Raw genomic sequence first — 27170 nt, forward strand, 5'->3', positions numbered from 1 at the left:
CCTGCTTCTTCTTCTGCCTGTGTCTCTGCCTCTTTCTTTGTGTCTCTCATGAATAAATAAATAAAATTTAAAAAAAGATAAACTCAAAATGGATGAAAGATCTAAATGTGAGACAAGATTCCATCAAAATCCTAGAGAAGAACACAGGCAACACCCTTTTTGAACTCGGCCACAGTAACTTCTTGCAAGATACATCCACGAAGGCAAAAGAAACAAAAGCAAAAATGAACTATTGGGACTTCATCAAGATAAGAAGCTTTTGCACAGCAAAGGATACAGTCAACAAAACTAAAAGACAACCTACAGAATGGGAGAAGATATTTGCAAATGACAGATAAAGGGCTAGTTTCCAAGATCTATAAAGAACTTATTAAACTCAACACCAAAGAAACAAACAATCCAATCATGAAATGGGCAAAAGACATGAAGAGAAATCTCACAGAGGAAGACATAGACATGGCCAACATGCATATGAGAAAATGCTCTGCATCACTTGCCATCAGGGAAATACAAATCAAAACCACAATGAGATACCACCTCACACCAGTGAGAATGGGGAAAATTAACAAGGCAGGAAACAACAAATGTTGGAGAGGATGCGGAGAAAAGGGAACCCTCTTACACTGTTGGTGGGAATGTGAACTGGTGCAGCCACTCTGGAAAACTGTGTGGAGGTTCCTCAAAGAGTTAAAAATAGACCTGCCCTACGACCCAGCAATTGCACTGTTGGGGATTTACCCCAAAGATACAGATGCAATGAAACGCCGGGACACCTGCACCCCGATGTTTATAGCAGCAATGGCCACGATAGCCAAACTGTGGAAGGAGCCTCGGTGTCCAACGAAAGATGAATGGATAAAGAAGATGTGGTTTATATATACAATGGAATATTCCTCAGCCATTAGAAATGACAAATACCCACCATTTGCTTCAACGTGGATGGAACTGGAGGGTATTATGCTGAGTGAAGTAAGTCAGTCGGAGAAGGACAAACATTATATGTTCTCATTCATTTGGGGAATATAAATAATAGTAAAAGGGAATATAAGGGAAGGGAGAAGAAATGTGTGGGAAATATCAGAAAGGGAGACAGAACGTAAAGACCGCTAACTCTGGGAAACGAACTAGGGGTGGTAGAAGGGGAGGAGGGCGGGGGGTGGGAGTGAATGGGTGACGGGCACTGGGGTTATTCTGTATGTTAGTAAATTGAACACCAATAAAAAATAAATTAAAAAAAATAAAAAATAAAAAAATAAAATAAAATTTAAAAAAAATAGTGATGAACAAAAAATAAATAAATAAATAAAGTCCAAAGTAACCAGAAGTAAAGAAATAATAAAAATTAGAGGAGAGATCAATGAGATTGAAAATAGCAAATCAATAAAGGAAATCAACAACCAAAAAAAAGAATACCTTTCCTAATCATAGAGAAAAACTTAATCTAATCATATTAAAATAGCTTTATTTCTTAAACATAATCATCATATAAAATAGCTTTATTTCTTAAACATAATCAGATATGCAGTTTTAGTCTTTCTACTAAATGTAACAGGGTGCTCTGGGACTGGACTCCACGTTTCTAAAGCCTTATTGAATAGAAGTGGAGATAAATTCCTATTTTGAAGATGACAACTATTTTGAAGATTTCATCATTAGGGGAATATTGCTCTTTAAAAAATTATCTTTAGAAGGCTATTTGATTTTACAGTTATTTCTGTGGTCTATATTAGAAACACTGTACATATTTCCACTAGTTGAGATTTATGATATTCAAACACAATCAAATAACTCCAGGTTCCTTTCTCTTTTTACCTTATATCCAGATGGCATTCAATCAAATACATCTCTTTTAAGCAATATATACTTTTATAATTTTAGGTGTCAGCAGCATCAAACTACCACACAATTAGTTGTTATGACCTGGAACCTATCACCACATACCTGGACCAGCGCAACTGCCTCCTACTTGATTTAGTTCTAATTTCTCCCAACTCTAACTGTATTACCTAATTAATGTTTCTTAGTCATTCCTTTTATCTTGCAACTCTGGCATTTAAGAAAGAAGTTCCTTATCAGCTTCAGAAACCAAGTCAAAACACCTGAAGATTCTCTATAAATCAGTAGGTTATGAAAAGATTTATTACTCATATAATGACATTTTCTAGCAAGAGTAGGCCGGACCTAGTTTGTCTGAAAAAGACTTGAGCAATCAGAGAAAGGAGACTAGCTGTGAGTTTTCATGCTGTTTGGGAGTGGGACCAGAACAAGAGTTCCTATGTATGGCTTGAACTTCCCACTGGTGCTAAAGGTAGGAACATCTGGGCTTTCTTATCAGCTTGATCAGATATGGAGCAGAAGGGAAAGAAAATGCAGTGAAGCTTAAAATCTGTCAGCAGTCACACACCAAAATTTGGAGTCAAACTCTTTATTACTCAATAACTCAATGTAACTAATTACACAAAATACAAAGATGTTGAGTAATATGTTTATAAAATTTCATCAAATTTTAATTATCTTCATTTAACCTATATTAACAAGCAAATGCTGCATATAAAACATGAAGGTGAATTTTTTTGTTAGAGATAGAAAACAAAATTTTAAATGTTCTTCAAAAAAGTTTAAGCAAGAAAATATAACAGTATCATCATTAATACAATCTAATTTTCAGAAATGATTTGAGCCCTTCGTATTTAATTTCTTTCCATTAAAGATATTAGAATAACTAATAAAAGTAGAATTTTATTATTTGTTATATTAGAAGAAAATAACATTTCATTCACTATCAATAACATGAATTCTGTGAGATTATTATTAAAGTACCACTCTTTATACTACAACAAAAGTGAAGCATACATGAAACACAGTAGTTTTAAAAGCATTTTTTAGTAGCTAATGTACAAAGTATACCTCAGCATTAATTGTGCATTAGTTACTGCTAAAAGATCTTCTGAGGGTCTAAAGTTCTGGTTCTTATCAAAGCACCTAAAATACTACCAGAATGAAACTTAGTTTCTGGGGAGAAGCAGACTTAAAATTTATAGTACAGACTAACGAAAAGGCATCAAATTCTATTAAGATTAATTCTGCCTAAAAATGGCTTGCAAAATCAAAACCAAAATAAATAACAATAGCAAATACCGCAAATAAAAACAAAATTTGATGACACAGGGTTAATTTCCCTCAATATTTAAATTTAATCAAATAATATAACTATAATAATCTATTATTGCTTTAATCAACAAAAGATAGTAGTCTTCATTTTTAAAGTAATAATGTAAATGTATGCCCTAAATGATCACAGAGCAGTTAAATAATTTGAGAAATTAGTAATTAGTTCAAAAAAAAGTAAATTGTGTTGTATTTTGTGAGGAAGATGAAAAACCTTTTACAGAAGAAGATGTTGAGTTTTGATCCTGTTCAAATGAAAATGGAAAACTAAAATCATCTTTTCCAGTTCCAAATGTATGAGTTGAAGAGTCTGATGAAAAAGAAAATGTAAAAGCATCTTCTCTTTCTGATTTCCCAAATAAGTTTCCTGAGGAAGATAAACATCACAATATCATACTATTCATGTTACATTATTTGCATAATCTACTGAATTACAACATACTGTAAACAATAAATAGGGTAACACTGAATCACTTATAAAGTTGATATTTAACTGTATTTCTATGTGCAAACAACTGTCCTTTGTACTATGAAAAATCAAGTAGATTCAAACTTACTTTCAAATAATTTGAACTCAAGTGTAAATAGGGGTAGCATATATGGTTTAAAAAAAGGGTGGGGGATAAAACAACTCAAATGGAGAGAAAAGCACAGAGGCACAGAAACAGGCATGCATAGAAGTATAAGAGAAATCAGTTCAGCCTGTCAGGAGCACTGAGAAATAATAAGTTATTAAAAGGTATTAAATAAGATGAGCTTGGAAAGACTGCTGAATGGACATTCAGTCCAGAATCCAGACTTTGATATGTAAGGGGAAGCCATTAAAAGTTTTCAAGTGGAGGGGCACCTGAGTGGCTCAGTCGGGTAAGCATTGGACTTCTGTTCAGGTCATGATCTCAAGATTGTGAGATCAAGTCCCATCTCCCACTCCACACTGGCTGTAGAGACTGCTTAAGATTCTCACTCTTCTTCTCCCTCCCTCCCAACAAAATAATTTTTAAAAAATTTTTTTAAGTTTCAAGTGGAGATATGACAGGATTTGAACTACTTTCTGAGAATTACTAAGGAAAGAATGCATTAAGAGGCTGAAATAGTAGAGTATCTAGAAGTGGGTAGGGATAACAGGAAAGAGATGACGAAAAGTTTGGTCTTATAGTCATAGCAAAGGGAATAGGGAAAGAAATAAGAAATGCTGGATCTGAGAGATACTGCAGAAGTCAAACTTATTCAACTATTGTTTATAAGTTACTACAATGTATTGCTTGTGGCATTCATTGTTCAAGGAAACGGACAGAATAGTGAAAAGGTTCTAGAGTTCTAAAAGGAATATTTTAAGATTTTTAAAAAATTTATTTTAGAGAGAGAGTACAAGTGTGTGTGTATGTGGGGGTGGGGGGGGCAAAGGGGAAGGGAGAGGAAGAAAATCTCAAGCAGACTCCATGCTGAGCATGGAGCCTTATGCAGGGCTCTATCTATCTCATGATCCTGAGAACATGACCTGAGCTAAAACCAAGAGTCAGATGCTTAACCAACTGAGCCACTCAGGTGGGAATTTCTGAAATCAACTTTGCTTAACTGATTATTTGGATAATGACTCCAAGAATTGCCCCTTAGGGAGAACATTATTTAATATTCATTATATTATGTAAGACTGTAAATATAAAAATATGTTTAGTATATTTATTATTATTTTTAATTATTATTAAACTCAAAATGCACAGTAATCTAAAATCTTACTTGAAGCAAGTCTGTTAAAGCACCTGTATTTTTTTCCATGGAGAACCAATTCAATTAGTACATTAAGCAGAACAATTTACTTTGTGGTACTTTGAAGATTCATGTATCTTTAAAAACCTCAATTATGTCACCCTAGATAAAGCTGAGCCAACCAGAATTAGGATGGGTGCATGGAGGGATGGTTAGAAAGACAGATGGACTAATTACCAGATACTTGAGTTCTTCCTCTATCCCTTTATTTTTCCATTGACTTCAGTACACATCCATAAGACTTAAACAAGGGAAAATAGCTGTAATATAGCTACAGGCTCAGAAAAAACTAAAATCTCTAATCTGTCTTTGAATAAATGAATATGATTTTTAATTTAATTTCAGAAAAAACGTTCTTATGAAGTCTTCATTATAAATTATAAATAATATAATTATAAATTATAATTTATATATAAATTATATATATATCATTATAAATAATATAATGCAAGGTGCTGGACAATTCAAAGGTGAATAAAACAGAACCCCTGTCCTCAAAGACCTGTGGTTAGAAGAGATTTTATATATATTGATAAATAGTAACAAAAAATAGAATATTTAAAAGTATATCAAAAAAGAAAAATGCAGAAAAGTGAAGGAAAGATCTTTTTGGAATGAAAAGTTGAAGGGAAAAAAAGGATTTATGGAACCTGGTCTTGCAAGATGGTTAGAAAGAAATGGAAGTTGGAGTGCTTGGGTGGCTCAGCTGGTTAAGTGTCTGCCTTCAGCTCCGGTCATGATCCTGGGGTCCTGGGACTGAGCCCCACATCAGGCTCCCTGGTCAGTAGGGAGCCTGCTTCTCTCTCTCCTCCCCGCCTGTGCTCTTTGTTGCTATCTCTGTCTCTCTGTCTTTCTCTCAAATAAGTAAATAAAATCTTTTAAAAAAAGAAATGGAAGCTGAGGATTTCAGGAAGAAAAATATGGGAAAGAAAGGTGGGCATATTTGGGACGTAGTGAGTTCTTCAGTCTGGCCAAAAGTATACCTTATTCTTATAAGAAAAAAAGCTTAAAATATATGTTAGAACAAGGTTAGATACATCACATTAACAGAATAAAAGAAAATAATCATATGATCATCTCAATAGATGCAGAAAAAGCATTGACAACACTCAAAATCCATTCATGATAAAAACTTAACAATTTAGGCATAGAAGGAATACGTCTCAATATAATAAAGGCCATATATGACAAGCCCACAGATAACACCATACTTCATGGTGAAAAGAGGAGAGCTTTTCCTTTAAGATCAGGAACAAGATAAAGGTGCCTGCTGTTACCACTCCTATTCATAGTAGTACTAGAAGTACTAGGTAGAGCAATCAGGCAAGGAAAAAGAAATAAAAGGCATTCAAATTAGAAAGGAAGAAGTAAATCGGACTCTATGTACAGATTACATGATTTTATATATAGAAAATCCTAAAGACTCTACCAAAAAACTGTTATATCTAATCAATTAATTCAGTAAAGTTGCAGGATATAAAATTAATATACAAAAAATCAGTAGCATTTCTAAACACCAACAAAAATTATCTAAAAAAGGAATTTTTAAAAATGATCCTCTTTACAATAGGCTAATATTATAAATATTGTACTGAATAAAATATTTAGGAATAAACTTAACCAAGAATGCTAAAAGACCTCTACTCTGAAAACTACAAGACATTGGTAAAAGAAATTAATGAAGACACAGATATATGGAAAGTTATCTTGTGTTCATGTATTGGAAGAATTAAGATTGTTAAAATATCACTACTACTGAAATCCATCTATAGATTCAATGCAATCCCTACCAAGATTCCAATGGCATTTTTTTATAAAAGTAGAAAAAATGCTCCCCAAATTTATATGAAACCAGAAATGACCCCCAAAAGCCAAAACAATCCTGAGAAAGAACAAAATGGGAGGCATCACACTTCCTGGTTTCAAGTTAAATTATCAAGCTATATTAATCAAAACAGTATGGCACTGGCATAAAAAACAGACAAAAGGATCAACAGAACAGAGCTGAGAGCCCAGAAATAAACCCACGCATATATATAGTCAACTAACATTTGACAAGGGAGGCAAGAATACTCAACGGAGAAAAGACAGTCTCTTCAATAGTGCTGGTAAAATTGGATACTTACATGTAAACAGAATGACATTAGACTCCTATCTTACACCACTCACAAAAATTAACTTGAAATGGATTAAAGATTTAAATTTAAGACTTAAAACCATGGAAGTCCTAAGGACTCCATGACATAGGTCTTGACAATAATTTTTTAAAGATTTTATTTATTTGAGTGAGAGAGAGAACATGAGCCAAGAAAGAGGCAGAGGGAAAAGGAAGGCGACAATGATTTTTTGAGTATGACACCTATAGTATAAGCAACAAAATTCAAAAAATTAACAAATGGAACTACATCAAATTAAAAAGTCTCTGCACAGCAAAAGAAAAAATAAAGTGAAAAGTGAGAAGGCAACCTAGAGAACAGGAAAAATATTTACAAATCATGTATCTGATAAAAGACTAATATCCAAAATATATAAAGACCTCACACAACTCAATAGCAAAAAATTAATAATTCCATTAAAAACAGGCAAATGACCTGAGTAGACATTTTTCCAAAGAAGATACTACAAGGCCAACAGGTACTATGGTGGCCAACAGGTATATGAAAGGATGTTCAACATCACTAGTCATTAGTGAAATGCAAAAAATCAGTAGCATTGATGATTGCCATCATCAAACCCACAATGAAATATCATCTCACATCTGTTAGAATGCTCCTTATCAAAAATACAAGAGATAATAAAAGCTGGCAAGGATGTACAGAAAAGGGAACACTTGAACACCACTCGTAGTATTGTAAACTGGTATTGCCACTATGGAAAACAGTATGGAGGATTCTCAAAAAGTTAAAAATAGAGCAACCATATGATCTAGCAACTCTACCTCTGGGAATATATCCAAAGAAGATGAAAACACTATCTCAAAATGATATGTGCACCCCCATGTTATAGCAGCAATATTTGTAACAGGCAAGACATGGAAACAACTTAAGTGTTCATCAGTAGATGAATGGATAAAGCAGTTGTATATATATATATATATATATATACACACATGTATATATATGTATGTGTATATATGTTATATATATGTGTGTGTGTACACAATGGAATATTATTGAGGCATAAAAAAACAAGGAAATCCTGCCATTTACAGTAACACTAATGGCATTATGTGAGTGAAGTAAGTCAGCGAAAGACAAATGATGTATGATCTCACTTATATGTGGAACTGACAGAAAGAATGGAAAGAAAGAGAAAAAGAAAAAAGAAATGAAAAGAAAAAAGAAAACCCCACTCAGAAAAAGAGATCAGATTTGTAGTTACCAGAGGTTGGGGGCGGAGGAGGGGAATTTGAAGGAAAGTAGTCAAAAGATACAAACTTCCAGTTATAAGATAAATGGTACTAGGGAAGTCATGTACAACATGATGACTATAGTTAACACTGCTATATGATATATAGGAAAGATATCTAGAGAGTAAATCCTAAGAGTTCTTAACACAAAGAAAATTATTTTCATTTTTTCTTTTTCTTTTTACTGAATCTATATGAGATGTTGGATATTCTTTAAACTTACTGCAATAATCATTTAAAAATATATGTAAGTTGAGCCTTTACACTGTACATCTTAAATCTATCCAGTCATGTATGTCAATTATATTAATAAAACTGGAAAAAAGACTAGAAAAATAAGGTCCTAAAGTTTAGAAGTCAGGGAAGGAACATATAAATTTGATCAGGACCTATATTATAATATTTGAAGTGAATGAGTGTCAAATGACTAAGGTTGTCAAAGGAAAGAATATTAAATAAATTTATTATTTTAGATAGTAGGCATTTAAAGAATGTCTACAATTGGTAGATACATTCTGGTCTCAAAGCATTACATGCCATTTATGATAATTCCAAAATTTATGTTTCCACACCGCTGAATTCCAGATTCATATATACAATTTCCTACTTTACTTTTACTTAGCTATCTAATATTATAGGCTTTTCAGTTGTTAACAGTTCCAAAACTAAACTTCCAGCTCCTGTCAATCTCTAATGTATGGCCTTCCATATTCCAATAAATGACATTTCCATTTTATAGTTACTCATGTCAAAATCTTCATATTATCTTTATTTCTTTCCTTTATACCTAACATCTGGTCCATAAGCAAATCCATACAACTTTATCTTCAGGAAAAAAAATAAAAATAAAATAAATAAAATAAAAAAATAAAAAAAAGAACCCTTAATAACCAGATCTGACCACTTCTCACCACTTCCACTACCACTATCCTTGCCATCATTAATTCTCACACATATTATTTTAGTTACCTATCAATCTCCCTGATTACACCCTTGTTTCCATACAGTCTATTCTCCATATAGCAGCTAAATAATTCTCTTAAAACCTATTAAATCACTTCGGTCCTTTGCTCAAAACTCTCCAATAAGCTTCCCATCTCACTTAGGAGAAAAACCCAAAGTTCTTAATTGTCTTAGGGCCCCATATGGTTTGCTCTCCCTCCAACCTTTCTGATTTAATCTCTTATGAGTTTGTCCTTTCTTACTTGATTCCACTAATTTACCCTCAATTCAATGAACATACTGAGCATGCTCCCATCTCAAGACCTTTGCATCCACTGCCTAGAACACTTATCCTAGTAGGTTGTACCTGGCACTTCCTTCTGGTCTTTGCTCAATGCCTTTCAGTGATGCCTTCCCTTACTCTCTTGTATCACAATCACCTTCCCAATCCAAGTACTCCCTATTTCCTTTACTCTGTTTCACTTTTCTTAATAATATTTATCACCACCAGTAAGTAAAGAGGTAACATCAAGCCTGCACTCATTCAAGACCACCTGGAAGAATGATCTTGAAGTCTTATTTCTCACAGCACTATTTTCTTAGAAAATACAGAATTAAAATAAATGTATAATGTTGTATCTTCCTAGTGTACTGTGAGGGACTGCACTTGAAGTAGATGAGATGAGTTCAAGGTGACCTACATGCACCATACCTTTTGTCCATAGTAGCCGAACATGTCCCGTGTGAGTGAGGTGACAAATGAAACCTTATAATTTGGGGAGCTGGTGGGCTGGTGAGATTAAGATGCCATAAATGCTGTTATTACCTATTTTGTATCTTTCTATAAACCTAAGTAAATCTAATATTAGATTAAAAGTTGTAATGTATGGATCCAACTGCCTATTCAAACCCTTATCAACTGCTGTTTCATGCACCTGACATATAATCATTTTTCTACTTTCAGTTTCTCCCACCAGAACAAAAACCCCATTAGAATTTTTCATTCTTGTCCACTATTCTATGACCAGAGCCAAATATAAAATATACTATATGTATATACACATACATTTAAAATATAAAAACATAAATATTTTTATACTGGATATAAAATATACTATATGTATACACACACACACATATATATATATATTTATATGTTGAATTAATCATAGGACAAAAGAAGAAAGAAGATCCAATAAAAAGTAAGCACCAAAGAGATCAGAGGAAATCTATAAACTTCAGAAAGATGAGAATAGTCAACTACATTAAATGCTGCAAAGATAGTAAATATGATAATAAACACAAGATTCCCATAATGTTTAATAATTGTTAAGTCACTAGTAATACTGGAGAATTTGGTGGAGTAGTGAGAAAAGAAGTTAAATTGCTACCAGAAATAATTAGTGAGTGTTGCAGAAGTAACAATTTTAAAAGAATAAACTGAGGGCCTGAGAAAATCAGAGGCAAACTAAATAAAAAGTGGAGAAATTAACATGTTTTTTATATGCAGCAAACTTCAAATCACTTACCAATTTCTTGTTGTGATGAGAGAAGGTTTAAATTTCCTGCGGAATTATGTTCACTAAACTGAAAAAATAATTTTCATTCATTATTACTCATGAAGTCAGTAGAACAGTATATATATGGCATTTATATTTGACTATAAAGCCTGGTTCTTCTAATTAGCATAATAAATATAGACAAAATGATAAGAGCCTATAGCATACTACTGTACTTTAAAAAAAGAGACCTATCTTTAAAACCTATCATTTGCTTATAGTAAAATAAGGCTCATTTTCTATTTAATTCATTTCTTTTATCTTATTTTTTCATTATATTTACATTGGGTTTACTTTGTTCTTATTTTTCTAGATTTTCAAGGTAAAAACCTAATTACTTATTTAAGACTTTTCTATTAATTGAATTACTTAAAATAATTAAATTATTTAAAGCTATGGTTTTGTTCTGGTTTTGCCAACATTCTTCAATTTTGATATACTGAATTTTCATAATCATTCATTTCAAAATCTTTTCTAATTTTTCTCATGATTTCTTCTTTGATCCATGGCCTAATTATTTACAATTTTTCTTCTCTGTTATTATTGATTTCTAATTTAGTTATATTGTGGGCAGAGAACATATTCTTGTGATTTCAATCCTTTGAAATTTATTATGACTTATTTTATGGCCCAGAATATGGTCTTGGTGAATGTACCAGCAGCACTTGAAAAGAATATACAGGCACACCTCAGAAATATTACAAATTTGGTTCCAGATCACCACAAAAATGTGAATACACAATAAAGGAGATCAAATGAATTTTTTGGTCTCCCAATGCATATAAAAGTTACGTTTACGGGATCCCTGGGTGGCGCAGCGGTTTGGCGCCTGCCTTTGGCCCAGGGCGTGATCCTGGAGACCCGGGATCGAATCCCACATCAGGCTCCCCGTGCATGGAGCCTGCTTCTCCCTCTGCCTGTGTCTCTGCCTCTCTCTCTCTCTCTGTGACTATCATGAATAAATAAATAAATAAAAATTTAAAAAAAATTTTAAAAAAAAGTTACGTTTACACCATACTATTAAGTGTGCAACAGCATCATGTCTTAAATGCACATACTTAATATTTTAAAATACATTTTGCTAAAAAAAAATGCTAACCTTCATCTGAGCTTTCAGTGAGTTTTAATCACTGACCACAGAACTCCATAACAAATATAATGAAAGAGTTTCAAATATTGTGACAATTACCAAAATGTGACACAGAGATACAAGGTGAGATAATGCTGTTGGAAAAATGATGCCAGTAGACTTGCTTGGCAGAGGTTTGCCACAAACTTTCAATTTATTAAAAAAAAAAGCAGTATTTTCAAAGTATAATAAAATAAGACATGCCCATATAAGCTGCTATTGCTGGATGTGGTTGGTATTCTCTACATGTCAGTTAGGTCAAGGGAATTGGTGGTGGTGTTCAGATTTTATAGATCTTTATTGATTATGTTGTGTAATTCAATCAATTTTTGAGAGAAGAGTACTAGAAATCTCCACACAAGTTTGTGTTTTTTTTTCTATTTCTCCCTTTAATTTGGTCAATTTTTGTTTCTGTACTTTTTTTCTAGTATAGTTGACATACAATGTTACATTAGTTTTTGGTATACAACTTCGTGAATTGACAAGTTTATATATTATGCTATGTTTATATATTATGCTATGTTCATCACATTGATAGCTACAATCTGTCCCATTACATTGCTATTACATATCATTGTATTACTTATTGTCTGCTTTTCATTTGTTTCTGTATTTTGAAGCTATTATTAGGCATATACACATTTGTCATTATTATATCTTCCTTAAGAACTGGCCCCTTTATCCTTAAGAAATCTCCTTCTTTATATCTAGCAATATTCCTTGCCTTGAAGATTACCTAAAATCATATAAGTATAGCCATTTTACCTTCTTATAGTTTTTTTATATATCTTTTTCTTTCCATTTACTTTTTTTACTTTCAAGATTTTACTTATATTGCAGTTAGTTAACCACAGTATGAGTTTCAGGTGTAGAACTTACTGCTTCATCACTTACATATAACACCCAGTGCTCATTACAAGTGCCCTTTTTAATGCCCATCACCCATTTACTCCATCCCCCCACCCATCTCCTCTCTAGCAACACTGTTTGTTCCTGATTGTTAAGAGTTTCTTATAGTTTTCTTCCCTCTCTGTTATCTTTATTTTTTCTTCTCTTCCCCATGTTCATCTGTTTTGTTTCCTAAATTCTACATTTGAATGAAATCCTACTTGTCTTTCTCTGATTGACTTATTTCGCTTAGCATAATACCCTCTGGTTCCAACCATATCATTGCACATGGCAAGATTTCATTCTTTTTAGTGACTGATTAATATTCCAGTGTGTGTGTGTGTGTGTGTGTGTGTATCATATCATTTGCAAATAGTGAAAGTTTTATGGGTGCGAAGGAGAGCACTTACTGTGATGAGCACTGGGTGTTGTATGTAAAAGTGATGAATCACTAAATTCTACCCTGAAATTAATATTACACTGCATGTTAACTGGAATTTAAATAAAAACTTGAAAAAATAAAAAATAAAGTGTGTTTCTTATTGATAGCTTATAGTTAGGTCATGCTTTTTGATCCACTCTTAAAATCTCCACCTTTAATGGAGTGTTTAGCCCATTTATAGTTAATGTGATTATTAAAACCTCATATTTTGGTCTAACATTTTACTGTTTGTATTCTGTTTGCTTTCTCTGTGTCTTGTTACTTTATTAATTCTCTGCTTTATTTTGGGTTAATGGGGTTTTTTTAGAATTCCATTTTAATTATTGCCAATCTTAATTTGAACATTTTCTTGATTATGCTTGACCAGGAAACTTAGCAATTATCTGCCAATCTCATTCCCCACCCCAACACTACTACAAAGTAAAACAAAACAAAAAGTTAAAGTTGAACCATCTTGCCAGGATCCCAATTAGATTAGAACTGGATTACATTTATAAATTATTTTGGGAAGAAATACATATTTACAGTATTTTATTCCCATCTATCTACTTGGTATGTCTCTCCATGCACTCAATAAGTTTTTAGTAATTTTTGTGGTTTGCTTTATCCATATGTACATGTTTCCTGTTAATGTTACATATATGTATTTTATATTAAAGTTAATATTGAAAAAATAAATAAATAAATAAAGTTAATATTGTAAATGGTAATTGTCTAACTATATTCTACTTTTTTTATACCCAGCACATACCTTCTGGGAATTACCTGGTTTTAAAATAAGCTTTGAAATAAAAATTGGGAAAAAATTGAAGACATGAAATGCTATGAAATGTATAGTACTATATCAACCATTAATAAACTTATAATTTCAACAATTTAATATAATGTGAGGGGTGTAGGAATAAAATATTTTAATTCACTAAAATTAGCTAAATGTGACTAATTTAAATGAGCAACAAAAATACAATACTTATTATATTACACTGCTACATACATTAGCATTATTAAGTGGGTAGAATTTTTCTAAGGCTTTATGCATATAAACTCATTCAATATCCATAAAACCAATAGATAAAAGTTCTTATTTCCATGTTACAGACGAGAAACGGAGAGCTATGTACTCAAAATCCTACATCCTGTACACACTCAACTAGTGTGGCATCAGAGTCTAGTCTTAGCCACTACACCATGCTGTCTCTACTGATCAAATAAAGCACATCTTAACTTTCAGTTTCAATTGCCAAATATAGAAATAAGCACTTGACTGTTTTATCACTGTATAACAGAAATCACTATTAGAAGAAAATTAGGTCTTTTATTAACTAATAATGTTGCTATGTACATACACATATAACCTGGAGAATTTTTCACAATAAGAATGTGCAAAGTTCATTTAGAAGTTAGGCACATGAACTATAAAGCCAAATTAATTTTAAACTGCCCTTTAACTGCAATTTAAGTCCTCCCTATCCTGAAATTGCTTTTTTTATCAACAGATATCAACTGAAGGCACCTGAAGTTCAAAACAACATAATGGGGGAATTCTGCCACACTATCCATACTCAGAATCTTTTTTAAAAAGTTGCCTCTGCTGGGCAGCCTGGGTGGCTCAGTGGTTTAGTGCTGCCTTCAACCCAGGGCTTGATCCTGGATACCCGGGATCGAGTCCTGCATCAGGTTCCCTGCATGGAGCCTGCTTTTCCCTCTGCCTGTGTCTCTGCTTCTCTCTCTCTGTGTCTGTCATGAATAAATAAATAAAATCTTTTTTAAAATTGCCTCTGCTTTGTACTCTGTCCCAAACAGTTTGATACTAAAGAAATTACTTGAGGGGCATCTGGGTGGCTCAGTCAATGAAGCCTCCAACTATTGGTTTCCACTCAGGTCATGATCTCAGGGTCGTGATATGGAGTCTCAAACAGAGCTCCACACTCAGTGGAGAGTCTGCTTAAGATTATCTCCCTCCCCCTCTGCCCCTTCTCTCTCATAAATACATCTTAAAAAAGAAAAATTCCTTCTTTCTCCCTCTGCCCCTCCCTACCCGTTTGTGTGTGTGTGTATGTGTGTGCTCTCTCCCTCTTAAACAAATATTACTTGAGGTTCCAGTGTACAGTTTGTTAGAAATAAAATTTTAACTTCTCACATTACCTGATCTGATGAGATTTCTGAATCAAATATGGTAGAATCAAATAAATTCAATCCAGGAGATCTAGAAGTATAATTCATAAGAAAAGAAAATCCAGGGGATTCCTTTTGTGTTTGACCTTCAGGAATTATATTTCTATTTCTGTTACAGAAAAATAAAAAATAATTAAAATGTTAAAAATATATTACTAAATATTGCAGGCTGGTAAGCACCATAAGCAATAGCACAGAAGTAAGAATTAGCACAGCAGTGAAAGGGAGGGAATAGTTATTGAAGTGACAAACCTCTTGAGAAAAAGATGGCTTGAGGTGGAGAATAATGTTAAAGTAGAACAATCAATTACGAAATAAAAATCAATTCCAACTGAGAATATACTGTCAGGCTCTCTTCTAGATATCTCCACTGGCATTAACGTACTTATTCCTCACAGTAACTCTATGAAATTGGTACTATTATTCCCATCTCCATTTTACAAAAGAAAATTCTGAAATCTAGGAAGGTTAAATGACTTTCTCTCAAGAAATTTAAGTGCCAGAATTGGGATTTGAATTCAACAATCCAGATTCAAAGTCCAAGCTCTTAACTTTGAGGCTATACTGTCTCCAAGATCTTGAGTGTCAATTACAAGGTTATAGTCTTGATGAGGAGTCAGCTATTATATATTATTGCATAAGGAAGTTAAACTATAAAATTATTTGGGAAAAATAATTAGAGAATAGAGTGGCTAAATACATGAATTCTGGAGATAGAGCTGCCTGAGTTTGAATTTCAACTCAATTACTGACAAGTTGTATCACCTGGGATTGTTTCCTCTTCTATAAAATAAGCATAATGTATTTACATCTCATAAAGTTGTGAATATTAAATGAGCAATATTTATAAAATATATTTTTAAATACTTTATTCATTTATTCATCAGAGACAGAGAGAGAGACAGAGACAGAGACAGAAAGAGAGTTGGGGGTAGAGGCAGAAACACAGACAGAGGGAGAAGCAGACTCCATGCAGGGAGCCTGATGTGGGACTCGATCCTGGGTCTCCAGGATCAGACCCTGGGCCAAAGGCGGTGCTAAACCACTGAGCCACCCAGGCTGCCCAAGCAATATTTATAAAATATTTAGATGCAGATCAGTTCTCTCATCCATAAATAGAGATTTTATTTTTTTTTTCATAAATAGAGATTTTAGCATATGGCTGCCATATCCTTTTACAGTTCTTATATTTGATGGGTTCCACTTTGAATATATTGTATGTGAGACCACAGCATGACTTTCATATATATAAAACTCTTACTAGCAATTTAAAATGCAGAAGTAGAACATGGGTAAGAGATTTCTGAAGAGGAATCTGTTTGACATGTGTTTTAAAAGAATCTTTGGGATCCCTGGGTGGCTCAGCGATTTAGTGCCTGCCTTCGGCCCACGGTGTGATCCTGGAGACCCGGGATTGAGTCCCACATCAGGCTCCCTGCATGGAGCCTGCTTCTCCCTCTGCCTGTGTCTCTGCCTCTCTCTCTCTCTGTGTGCTCTCATGAATAAATAAATAAGATCTTTTTAAAAATCTTAAAGTTTATAGTTTTAAAGGGATTAAACTAACAAAAAGGTTAAATGCAGCCTATTCTCTTGGCTGTAAACCACAAATCTGTGGTTTCCAAAGTTAAATAATTGGGTTAGAGATACTTCTGCCTACCAAGGTAACTTAACAGGTGGCAATTCTTGCTTTACACACTACAACATAAGGAAAAATGACAGCTGGAACATTATTCAATAATGTCCACAATCTACCATACATGATTATAGCTTTTTAGCTTGACATTTAATTTTTCTGTATTTTTTTATCCTTTGGAAAATCTTAAATGTATACAGTATTGCCCACTAGATAAGTACTCAGAATTTATGCCATCTTCAGCTACATGCAGAAAAAATGGGGAAGAGGTTCTATGAAACAAGAATGGCAAAATGTTAATTGTTTAAACAGGATAATAGGTACATGGATGTTCATTATGCTAGCCTCTCTCTCCTTTGTGTATTTGAAATATTCCATAATAAAAGTTTTTAAAGTTACAGGAACTAGACATTTTACTACTCCTATCAATTATTTATATAATATTGGCTCAATATATATATAGATTCTTTAATTATAAGTATTAATTAAAATCCTACATTTCAAAAGAGGGAGTTTTAGGGAACAATAATTTCTCCAAATATTCAGGTGTTTTCACAGCTTCAGGAGTTCTTAAAAATATAGGAATTTCTGGAGTTTGTGGAAGATTCTCAGCCCTTTCTTCTACTTCATCACTATTATTTTCTATTGGCTTCCCAAAATGTTCTGCACATATAACCTGAAAATTTAAAATAACAGAAAACTATAAAACTGTTATTTTTTAAAAAGAATGTTATTACATTAACAAATTCACATACGTAAAAATGAGGTAGAAAACACCATATTAATCTATGATGTTATCATTTCATAGACAAAATAAGTAAAATAAAAATAACTGATAAAAGTAATACCAAAATATAATTGTACAAAATATGGAAAAATAATTATTTTTTAATTTTCTAATTTTTCTTTTCTTCCCAGCTCCACCTCCCTTACCGCTACCTGAAAAAAGTAAATGATAATCAGAACATACTCAAATTGATGAAGAAAAATGGTTGGGAATGATTTTTTTTTTTTTTAATTTCCACATCATGCTCTGGCTCAGGAATTGTGAATGATATCTCCTTAAATGGAAAAAGTAATTTACTTCTGAGCAATCTTATTCTCATTGGCTGTGTTTTGTACTTTTTTGTCCTTACAGATTCATTATATTTACTCTCTCTGCAAACGTTGAGCACTTGAATACTAATTTTCCTTTATATCATTTTGTAGGGTAGGAATATGATTTCTCAAATATGTTTGCTATACTAAATCCTATTTCAGAAAAAATTTGGGTCTACCAAAAAAATTTATAATGTTCTTTTTACCTGCATTTCTTGAGCAGAATTCTACTATGTCATTAGTCTTGATTTAACCCTTGGTAGCTACTTAGTAAGTCAATATACATTGTTTCTACATCTATCATTGAAGGTTTCCATTACTGAAAAATATCTTGAAGATATTTCTGTGGCAACCACTGGTCTTGAACTGCCTTAGAAAATCATTCAATTTTAACAAAATTGTTTTCTTCAGCTGTGATTTAGTTGTGGTGTCAATATATACAGTCAAATATTAGTGACAACTCTTTTTGTATATTTTCATGGTAACTTTTTGTGGCTTCATTTTTTAATCTAAAACTTATCTAAGGGATAGAAGCTTTGACACCACAGGAGCTTGATTACTACCCTAATAACATGTATATCTCACATATATAATCTTCCTTAAACTTAATCTGAAATTAAAGTGGAAACAATATTTTAAATTGGAATATTTTGCTTAGGAATTAGAAACCAAACATTTGACTTACATGTGTACATTTTGATTCTCTCAATTGTCTTACTGTCCCTTTAACTTCACACTCAGCATCTGTTTGTTATACGAGAACAAACTATTATTGCTTTTGGCAATTTTATTGTAAATAAAACACATGAACAATAAGAAATTTCCAATGTTTAACTGTCTTTGACCTACAAAAATAGCAATTTCATGCAGCTTAACCCAATACATACAGATAAAAGAATAAAACCCATATGAACATTTTAATAAAGAAAATTATAGAGAATACCCATGTAACCACCACCCAGATAAAGAAACAGAACATCACACATACTTCAAAAGGCCCATATTCCTTATATCATCCCCCTCAGCAGTCATCACTATCCTGACTTCTGTGAAGATTATTTCCTTGATTTGCTTTATATAGTTTTATCATCTAAGTAATACAGTTTTTTTTTCCTGTTTTGAAATGTTACATGATGAAACAGTAACACAGGTATTCTTTGTCTTGCTTTTTTTTGTTCAGCATAGGCTTGTGAAATTCATCTGTATTGTTTGATATAGACATAGTTTGCTTACTTGTATTGATGTAAAGTATTCCATTGTACAAACACAACACATTTATCTATTCTATCAGCAAATGGACATTTGGGGTGTTTCTACTTTGAGACTATTGCAAACAGTAATGATATGAACATTCCTTTATATATACTTTATATATACTGGTATGTATGTAGTTGCATTTCTCCAGGTATATACCTAGGAGTAGAATTACAAGGCATAAAGTGTGTCTATCTTACATTTTGCCAAATTTTAAAATATTCTCCAAAGCTTAGTTTCCAAACTATCAATTTTTGTTGTGGTACCCAGTCATCCCAAGTTACCTAAGGAACTCATTCAATTTCACCAAACTATTAGCTCTAATTATAATTTAGATACAGTCTCAACATATAGTCATTTATAAACGAGAGTTCCTCCCAATAGCTATGAGAGTTATCATGTTCCTATATTCCTATATTCCTATCAATACTTAGTATTGTCAGATTTTCTGAATTTGTTAATCTGTTGGATGTGTAATAATTCACTGTGGTTTTATTTTTTAGTTTCCTAATTTGCTGAGCATCTTTTCATGTGTTTATTTGCCATGAGTTTCTACATATTAAATGCCTATTTGCATATTTTGCACACATTTCTAATTGGGCTTTTTCTTTTTGGTTTGTAGTTCTTTATACTTTTTTGGAAACCAGTTCTTTGACAGGTTTATGTGTTGAAAATATATCTTCATCTTCCATGCTTTTTATAATGTCTTTTGATGAACAGAAATTCCTAAGTTTTATATAGCCAAATTTATCAACCTTTCATTTATGATTGGGCTTTTTAATTTTTTTTTAAATTCTTATTTAGCAAATTCTTTCCTACCTAGAATAGATGTTTTTCTATTTGATCATCTGAAAGCTTTGTAGTTTTGCCTGTTGCATTTAAGTCACAACTATTATTTTTACCACATATTAACTTCCTCAAAAAACAGACTTGGAGATTGTTGAAGAGTCCTTTTTTTCTCCTCATATAATTACTCGCCCTTTTGGGTATGAAGCCTTACCATATATGTTGAATGGTAGCTAGACTATGCATTTCCCCACTTATCTGTATTAGGGGTGCACTGTTCCTAGAAAACAGCCATTCCTCCTTTGACATTTTATCAGCTTAGTATATACAGAGGATTATGAACAGGTGGAACAAATCACTTGGGGCAGGTAAGATATAATTATTCCAGAAGACAGCAGGAAAAAAATCCATCTACATGGAACAAGCACATTATACTGGTTGAATATTATATTGAGAGTGAGAGAAATAGAAATAGTTTAAGACCATTCTGAATATACATTTACAGAATTTTCTACTGCCAAAATGAGCCAGTTTTTTTAAAGATTTTATTTATTTATTTGAGAGAGAGAGAACACAAGTAAGGGGAGCAGCAGGCAGAGGGAGAGGGAGAAGCAGGCTCTCCTTGGAGCAGGGAACCCGATGTGGGCTCCATCCCAGGGTCCTGGGATCATGACCTGAGCCACAAGTAGACACTTAACCAACTGAGCCACCCAGGTGCCCCTTATTTTTTAAGTTTTTATTTGAACTCCAGTTAGTTAACACAGTGTAATATTAGTTTCAGGTGTGCAATTTAGTGATTCAACATTTACAAACAACATCTGTTCCTCATCAAAAGTGCATGCCTTAATTCCCATCACCTATTTAACCAATCCCCCCACCTCCCTCTTCTCTGGTAACCATCAGATACCAGTTTTGTTGATTTTGTTTCCTTCAAAAACTTTTTATTTTGGTGAGGTCCCAAGACTTCATTTTTGCTTTTGTTTCCCTTGCCTCAGGAGATGTATCTAGTAAGAAGTTGCTATGGCCAATGTCAGAGGTTACTGTTATCCTCTAGGATTTTAATGGTTTACTATCTCACATTTAGCTCTTTCATTCATCTTGAATTTATTTTTATGTATGGTTTAAGAAAATAGTCCAGTTCATTCTTTTGCATACGGCTGTCTAGTTTTCCTAACACCTTTTGTTGAAGAAACTGTCTTCTTTCCATTGGATATTCTTTCCTGCATTGACAAAGATTAATTGACCATTTAACTGTGGGTTCATTTCTGGGTTTTCTACTCTGTTCCACTGACCTACATGTCTGTTTTTGTGCTAGTACCTACCGTCTTGATCACTACAGCTTTGTAATATAAGCTGAAATCTGGAATTGTGATGCCTCCAGCTTTGCTTTTCAAGGTTGCTTTGGCTATTCAGGGTTTTTTGTGGTTCCATACAAATTTTGGATTATTTGTTCTAGCTCTGTGAAAAATGCTGGTGGTATTTTGATAAAGATCGCATCATATGTATATGGATTGCTTTGGGTAATGTACACACTTTAACAGTATTTGTTCTTCCAATCCATGAGCATGGAATGTTTTTCCATTTCCTTGTGTCATCTTCAATTTCTTTATCAGTGTTTTACAGTTTTCAGAATACAAGTCTTTCACCTCTTTAGTTAGGTTTATTCCTAGGTATCTTACAGTTTGGGCACAATTATAAATAGGATTGATTCCTTAATTACTCCTTCTGCTGCTTCATTATTAGCATATAGAAATGAAACAGATTTCTGTATGTTGATTTTACATTCTATGACTCTACTGAATTCATGTTATCAGTTCTAGCAGTTTTTTGGTGGAGTCTTTCAGGTTTTCTATATAGAATATCATGTCATCTGCAAATCATGAAAATTTTACTTCTCCCCTGCTGATCTGGCTGCCTTTTATTTCTTTTTGTTGTCTGACTGCTGTGGCTAGGACTTGCAGTATTATGTTGAATAAAACTGATGAGAGTAGACATCCCTGTCTTGTTTCTGACCATAGAGAAAAGGCTCTGCTTTTCCCCTTTAAGGATGATTTTAGCTGTGGGTTTTTTGTATATGGACTTTATTATGTTGAGGTATGTTCCCTCTAAATCCATTTTGTTAAGGGTTTTTATCATGAATGGATGTTGTACTTTGTCAACTGCTTTTTCTGCATCTATTGAAATCGTATGGTTCTTACCTTTCTTTTATTAATGTGATGTATCACTTTGATTGATTTGTGAATATTCAACCACCCTTGCAACTCAGAAATAAATCCCACTTGATAGTGGTGAATGGTTCTTTTAATGTACTGCTGGATTTGGTTTGCTAGTATTTTTTTTAATTTATTTTTTATTGGTGTTCAATTTACTAACATACAGAATAACCCCCAGTGCCCGTCACCCATTCACTCCCACCCCCCGCCCTCCTCCCCTTCTACCACCCCTAGTTCGTTTCCCAGAGTTAGCAGTCTTTACGTTCTGTCTCCCTTTCTGATATTTCCCACACATTTCTTCTCCCTTCCCTTATATTCCCTTTCACTATTATTTATATTCCCCAAATGAATGAGAACATATAATGTTTGTCCTTCTCCGACTGACTTACTTCACTCAGCATAATACCCTCCAGTTCCATCCACGTTGAAGCAAATGGTGGGTATTTGTCATTTCTAATAGCTGAGTAATATTCCATTGTATACATAAACCACATCTTCTTTATCCATTCATCTTTCGTTGGACACCGAGGCTCCTTCCACAGTTTGGCTATCGTGGCCATTGCTGCTATAAACATCGGGGTGCAGGTGTCCTGGCGTTTCATTGCATTTGTATCTTTGGGGTAAATCCCCAACAGTGCAATTGCTGGGTCGTAGGGCAGGTATATTTTTAACTGTTTGAGGAATCTCCACACAGTTTTCCAGAGTGGCTGCACCAGTTCACATTCCCACCAACAGTGTATGAGGGTTCCCTTTTCTCCGCATCCTCTCCAACATTTGTTGTTTCCTGCCTTGTTAATTTTCCCCATTCTCACTGGTGTGAGGTGGTATCTCATTGTGGTTTTGATTTGTATTTCCCTGATGGCAAGGGATGCAGAGCATTTTCTCATATGCATGTTGGCCATGTCTATGTCTTCCTCTGTGAGATTTCTCTTCATGTCTTTTGCCCATTTCATGATTGGATTGTTTGTTTCTTTGCCCACAGCAAATATCATTCTCAATGGGGAAGCACTGGGAGCCTTTCCCCTAAGATCAGGAACAAGACAGGGATGTCCACTCTCACCACTGCTGTTCAACATAGTACTGGAAGTCCTAGCCTCAGCAATCAGACAACAAAAAGACATTAAAGGCATTCAAATTGGCAAAGAAGAAGTCAAACTCTCCCTCTTCGCCGATGACATGATACTCTACATAGAAAACCCAAAAGTCTCCACCCCAAGATTGCTAGAACTCATACAGCAATTCGGTAGCGTGGCAGGATATAAAATCAATGCCCAGAAGTCAGTGGCATTTCTATACACTAACAATGAGACTGAAGAAAGAGAAATTAAGGAGTCAATCCCATTTACAATTGCACCCAAAAGCATAAGATACCTAGGAATAAACCTAACCAAAGATGTAAAGGATCTATACCCTCAAAATTATAGAACACTTCTGAAAGAAATTGAGGAAGACACAAAGAGATGGAAAAATATTCCATGCTCATGGATTGGCAGAATTAATATTGTGAAAATGTCAATGTGACCCAGGGCAATATACACGTTTAATGCAATCCCTATCAAAATACCATGGACTTTCTTCAGAGAGTTAGAACAAATTATTTTAAGATTTGTGTGGAATCAGAAAACACCCCGAATAGCCAGGGGAATTTTAAGAAAGAAAACCATATCTGGCGGCATCACAATGCCAGATTTCAGGTTGTACTACAAAGCTGTGGTCATCAAGACAGTGTGGTACTGGCACAAAAACAGACACATAGATCAGTGGAACAGAATAGAGAATCCAGAATTGGACCCTGAACTTTATGGGCAACTAATATTCGATAAAGGAGGAAAGACTATCCACTGGAAGAAAGACAGTCTCTTCAATAAATGGTGCTGGGAAAATTGGACATCCACATGCAGAAGAATGAAACTAGACCACTCTCTTTCACCATACACAAAGATAAACTCAAAATGGATGAAAGATCTAAATGTGAGACAAGATTCCATCAAAATCCTAGAGAAGAACACAGGCAACACCCTTTTTGAACTCGGCCATAGTAACTTCTTGCAAGATACATCCACGAAGGCAAAAGAAACAAAAGCAAAAATGAACTATTGGGACTTCATCAAGATAAGAAGCTTTTGCACAGCAAAGGATACGGTCAACAAAACTCAAAGACAACCTACAGAATGGGAGAAGATATTTGCAAATGACATATCAGATAAAGGGCTAGTTTCCAAGATCTATAAAGAACTTCTTAAACTCAACACCAAAGAAACAAACAATCCAATCATGAAATGGGTTTGCTAGTATTTTTTGAGAATTTTTGCATCCATGTACATCAGAGATATTGGCCTGTAGTTTTCTTTTTCAGTGGAGTCTTTATCTGGTTTTGGTATCAGAGTAATGCTGGCCTCATAAAATGAATTTTGAAGTTTTCCTTCCTTTTCTATCTTTTGGAATAGTTTGAGAAAATACGTATTAACTCTCCTTTAAATGTTTGGTAAAATTTGCCTGTGAAGCCATCTGGCCCTGGACTTTTACTTGTTGGGAGATTTTTTTTTACTACTAATTCAACAGAATTAGCCATTATAAAAACTTCAAAATAAAAGTATGTAATCCACATGCTTCAGAAGTAATAAGTGAAAACTTTTTATATGGCTTAATATATACATAGTGGAATAACTGTTATTCATTACTGGATTACCAATATACGCATATATGTATATGTACATATGAGATGTCTTATGTTACACATTATATTATATATATACATAAAGACATGAAGGAGTTTTTTCAAGGATATGATACCCTTAAAAATTTCCAACACCTAGTTGATTCTAGGATAATAAAGTCATATATACATACATATATCTGTATATCCATATCCATATATATATACATATCCTGTGGCCTATGATTTTATTCAAAGAAAATAATCCAAGATAAAAAGATTTATGTTAAAGAATATAGTAGCATTATTCATCATAGCAAAAAAAAAACCCCAACCTGAAAACAATAAAATATTTAATATTTTAAAAGAGAATGGCTAAGTATAATAATTTGATATAAAAATAATTCAGTATTTTGAGAGAATGGCTAAATAAATTATAGCACATCCTTACAATGGTGTATGATACAGTCATTAAAAATAAAATCTATTTAATGGCGTAGAAAAATACCCTCAACAGTATATCAAGTAGAAAGAAAAGGTTACAAAATGATATACATAGTATGTTTCAAATTTGGGGGAAGAAATAAAAAAACACATATACATAGGAAAAAAGGATGAGGATATATACCAATATGAACGGTGTTAGTTATAACTGGATGATGGTTATATTTGTTTATTTTGTATTTTTCTCTGTTTTCCAAGTCTTTTACAATGAAATGGTATGTTTTATATTTAGTGAAAAATGTTTTTAAAACCAGGCATGCATGTCATTTAACCAGATATGCAAATAATCCACAATGTATCTGAATAGTATAAAAACTGGATATAATTTGTTACTTCCACTTAGGAAAAACATAAACAGCAAATACCTGCATCTCCTTTTTCAAACCACTGACTGCAAGCTGATTGTTTCTGTGGAGTTAACAATCTAAAATACAATAAATAAAATTTTTATATTATTTGCTGAGTTGATGATAAATTATTTCAGAAATCAAAGCATCTTCCTACTTTTGAAAGTTACCTGAAATGCATCATATTTTGTGAATTTTTAATAGCCACAGAATTTGAGCATTTTGAATGGATATTCAGAGTAGAGTCATTAAGTACCTAAACAAAAGAAATTAAACATTAGGACTGGCTACACAGAAAACAAATCTTTTGTTTGCCATAGTGACTGAGGATCCTCCAAGAATACTGTCATTCTCCTCCTCATCATTATCAATATGAACAGCAACTATACACATTAACTGAAACCACTACATATAAAATATTGTCAAATACTGGGAAACAAAGTTTAAGACTCCTACGGAATTTGAGGTTTTGGACACATATAACAACTATGCTTGGTAGTATTTCTACATTTAAGGTAAACTTAAAATTTTTATCCCATATTTATGACTAATCAAGTCAATCTTAACGTTTTCTCAAATGATTTCTGTATCTATTCTCTACAACCTCTTAAATTGAACACAAAAAAAGCAAAATAGGTTAAAAGATTAAAACCTGAATTTTTAAAAAATATGTATGAAAAAGGTATTATTTAATTTTTAACTTTAATTAAATTTCATTTAATATTAATATCTAAGCCACTGTTTTTCTAATGTTTGTATTGTCTGTTTCAAGTTATTCATTCTCTGTCAGTTACTCATTTTGAAGAGTTCTGGATTTTTCTTATTTGACTCAACATAAAAATATTTTTATTTTAATATGAAAGTTTACCCATTTATTTTTGCTATAACCACCACTGGTCTTAATTCTGTCATTTTGTTGTGCTTTTAGATCATAGGAAAAGACTTTGCATTGTCCCTTAAAGAGTAAGTGTTATTACTGTTTTGATGTATGTTTTAAAAAACATACATTGTGTATGGGTTTCCTGGTACAGGTATTAGTACAAATTTAGTCGTCGTTTAGATTAGATGCCAATAACTAAAACTGCTGAATATTTCCATTTTTATTGTAATAAGTACCTATGAAACAGTCTTCCAAAGTAATTACACCAAATTACATTCCCATTATTGCTGACTTTACTAGATATTATCAAATGTTGTAGT

At 33.1% G+C, this 27170-nt stretch overlaps 1 protein-coding gene across 7 annotated transcripts in view; it reads right to left on the bottom strand.

Moving 5' to 3' along the window:
• Nucleotides 1-27170, bottom strand: part of C9H14orf39 (chromosome 9 C14orf39 homolog) — an 81723-nt gene that overhangs the window by 23423 nt on the left and 31130 nt on the right. For 5 of the 7 annotated variants that reach the window (XM_072838819.1, XM_072838816.1, XM_072838818.1 and 2 more), the window contains 7 exons: nt 26141-26226; nt 25989-26047; nt 18896-18954; nt 17610-17788; nt 15450-15588; nt 10816-10873; nt 2571-3535 (listed from right to left, as the gene is read on the bottom strand). In XM_072838819.1, the coding sequence (XP_072694920.1) occupies nt 3336-3535; nt 10816-10873; nt 15450-15588; nt 17610-17788; nt 18896-18954; nt 25989-26047; nt 26141-26226 (780 nt within the window). In that variant the 3' untranslated portion in view covers nt 2571-3335. Of the gene's footprint in view, nt 1-2570; nt 3536-10815; nt 10874-15449; nt 15589-17609; nt 17789-18895; nt 18955-25988; nt 26048-26140; nt 26227-27170 lie in introns of those variants that run through there. The other 2 variants (XM_072838815.1, XM_072838820.1) reach the window with 2 other exon arrangements.

The sequence above is a fragment of the Canis lupus genome, chromosome 9, assembly GCF_048164855.1.
Source record: "Canis lupus baileyi chromosome 9, mCanLup2.hap1, whole genome shotgun sequence".
In the NCBI taxonomy this organism is placed as follows: Eukaryota; Metazoa; Chordata; class Mammalia; order Carnivora; family Canidae; genus Canis; species Canis lupus.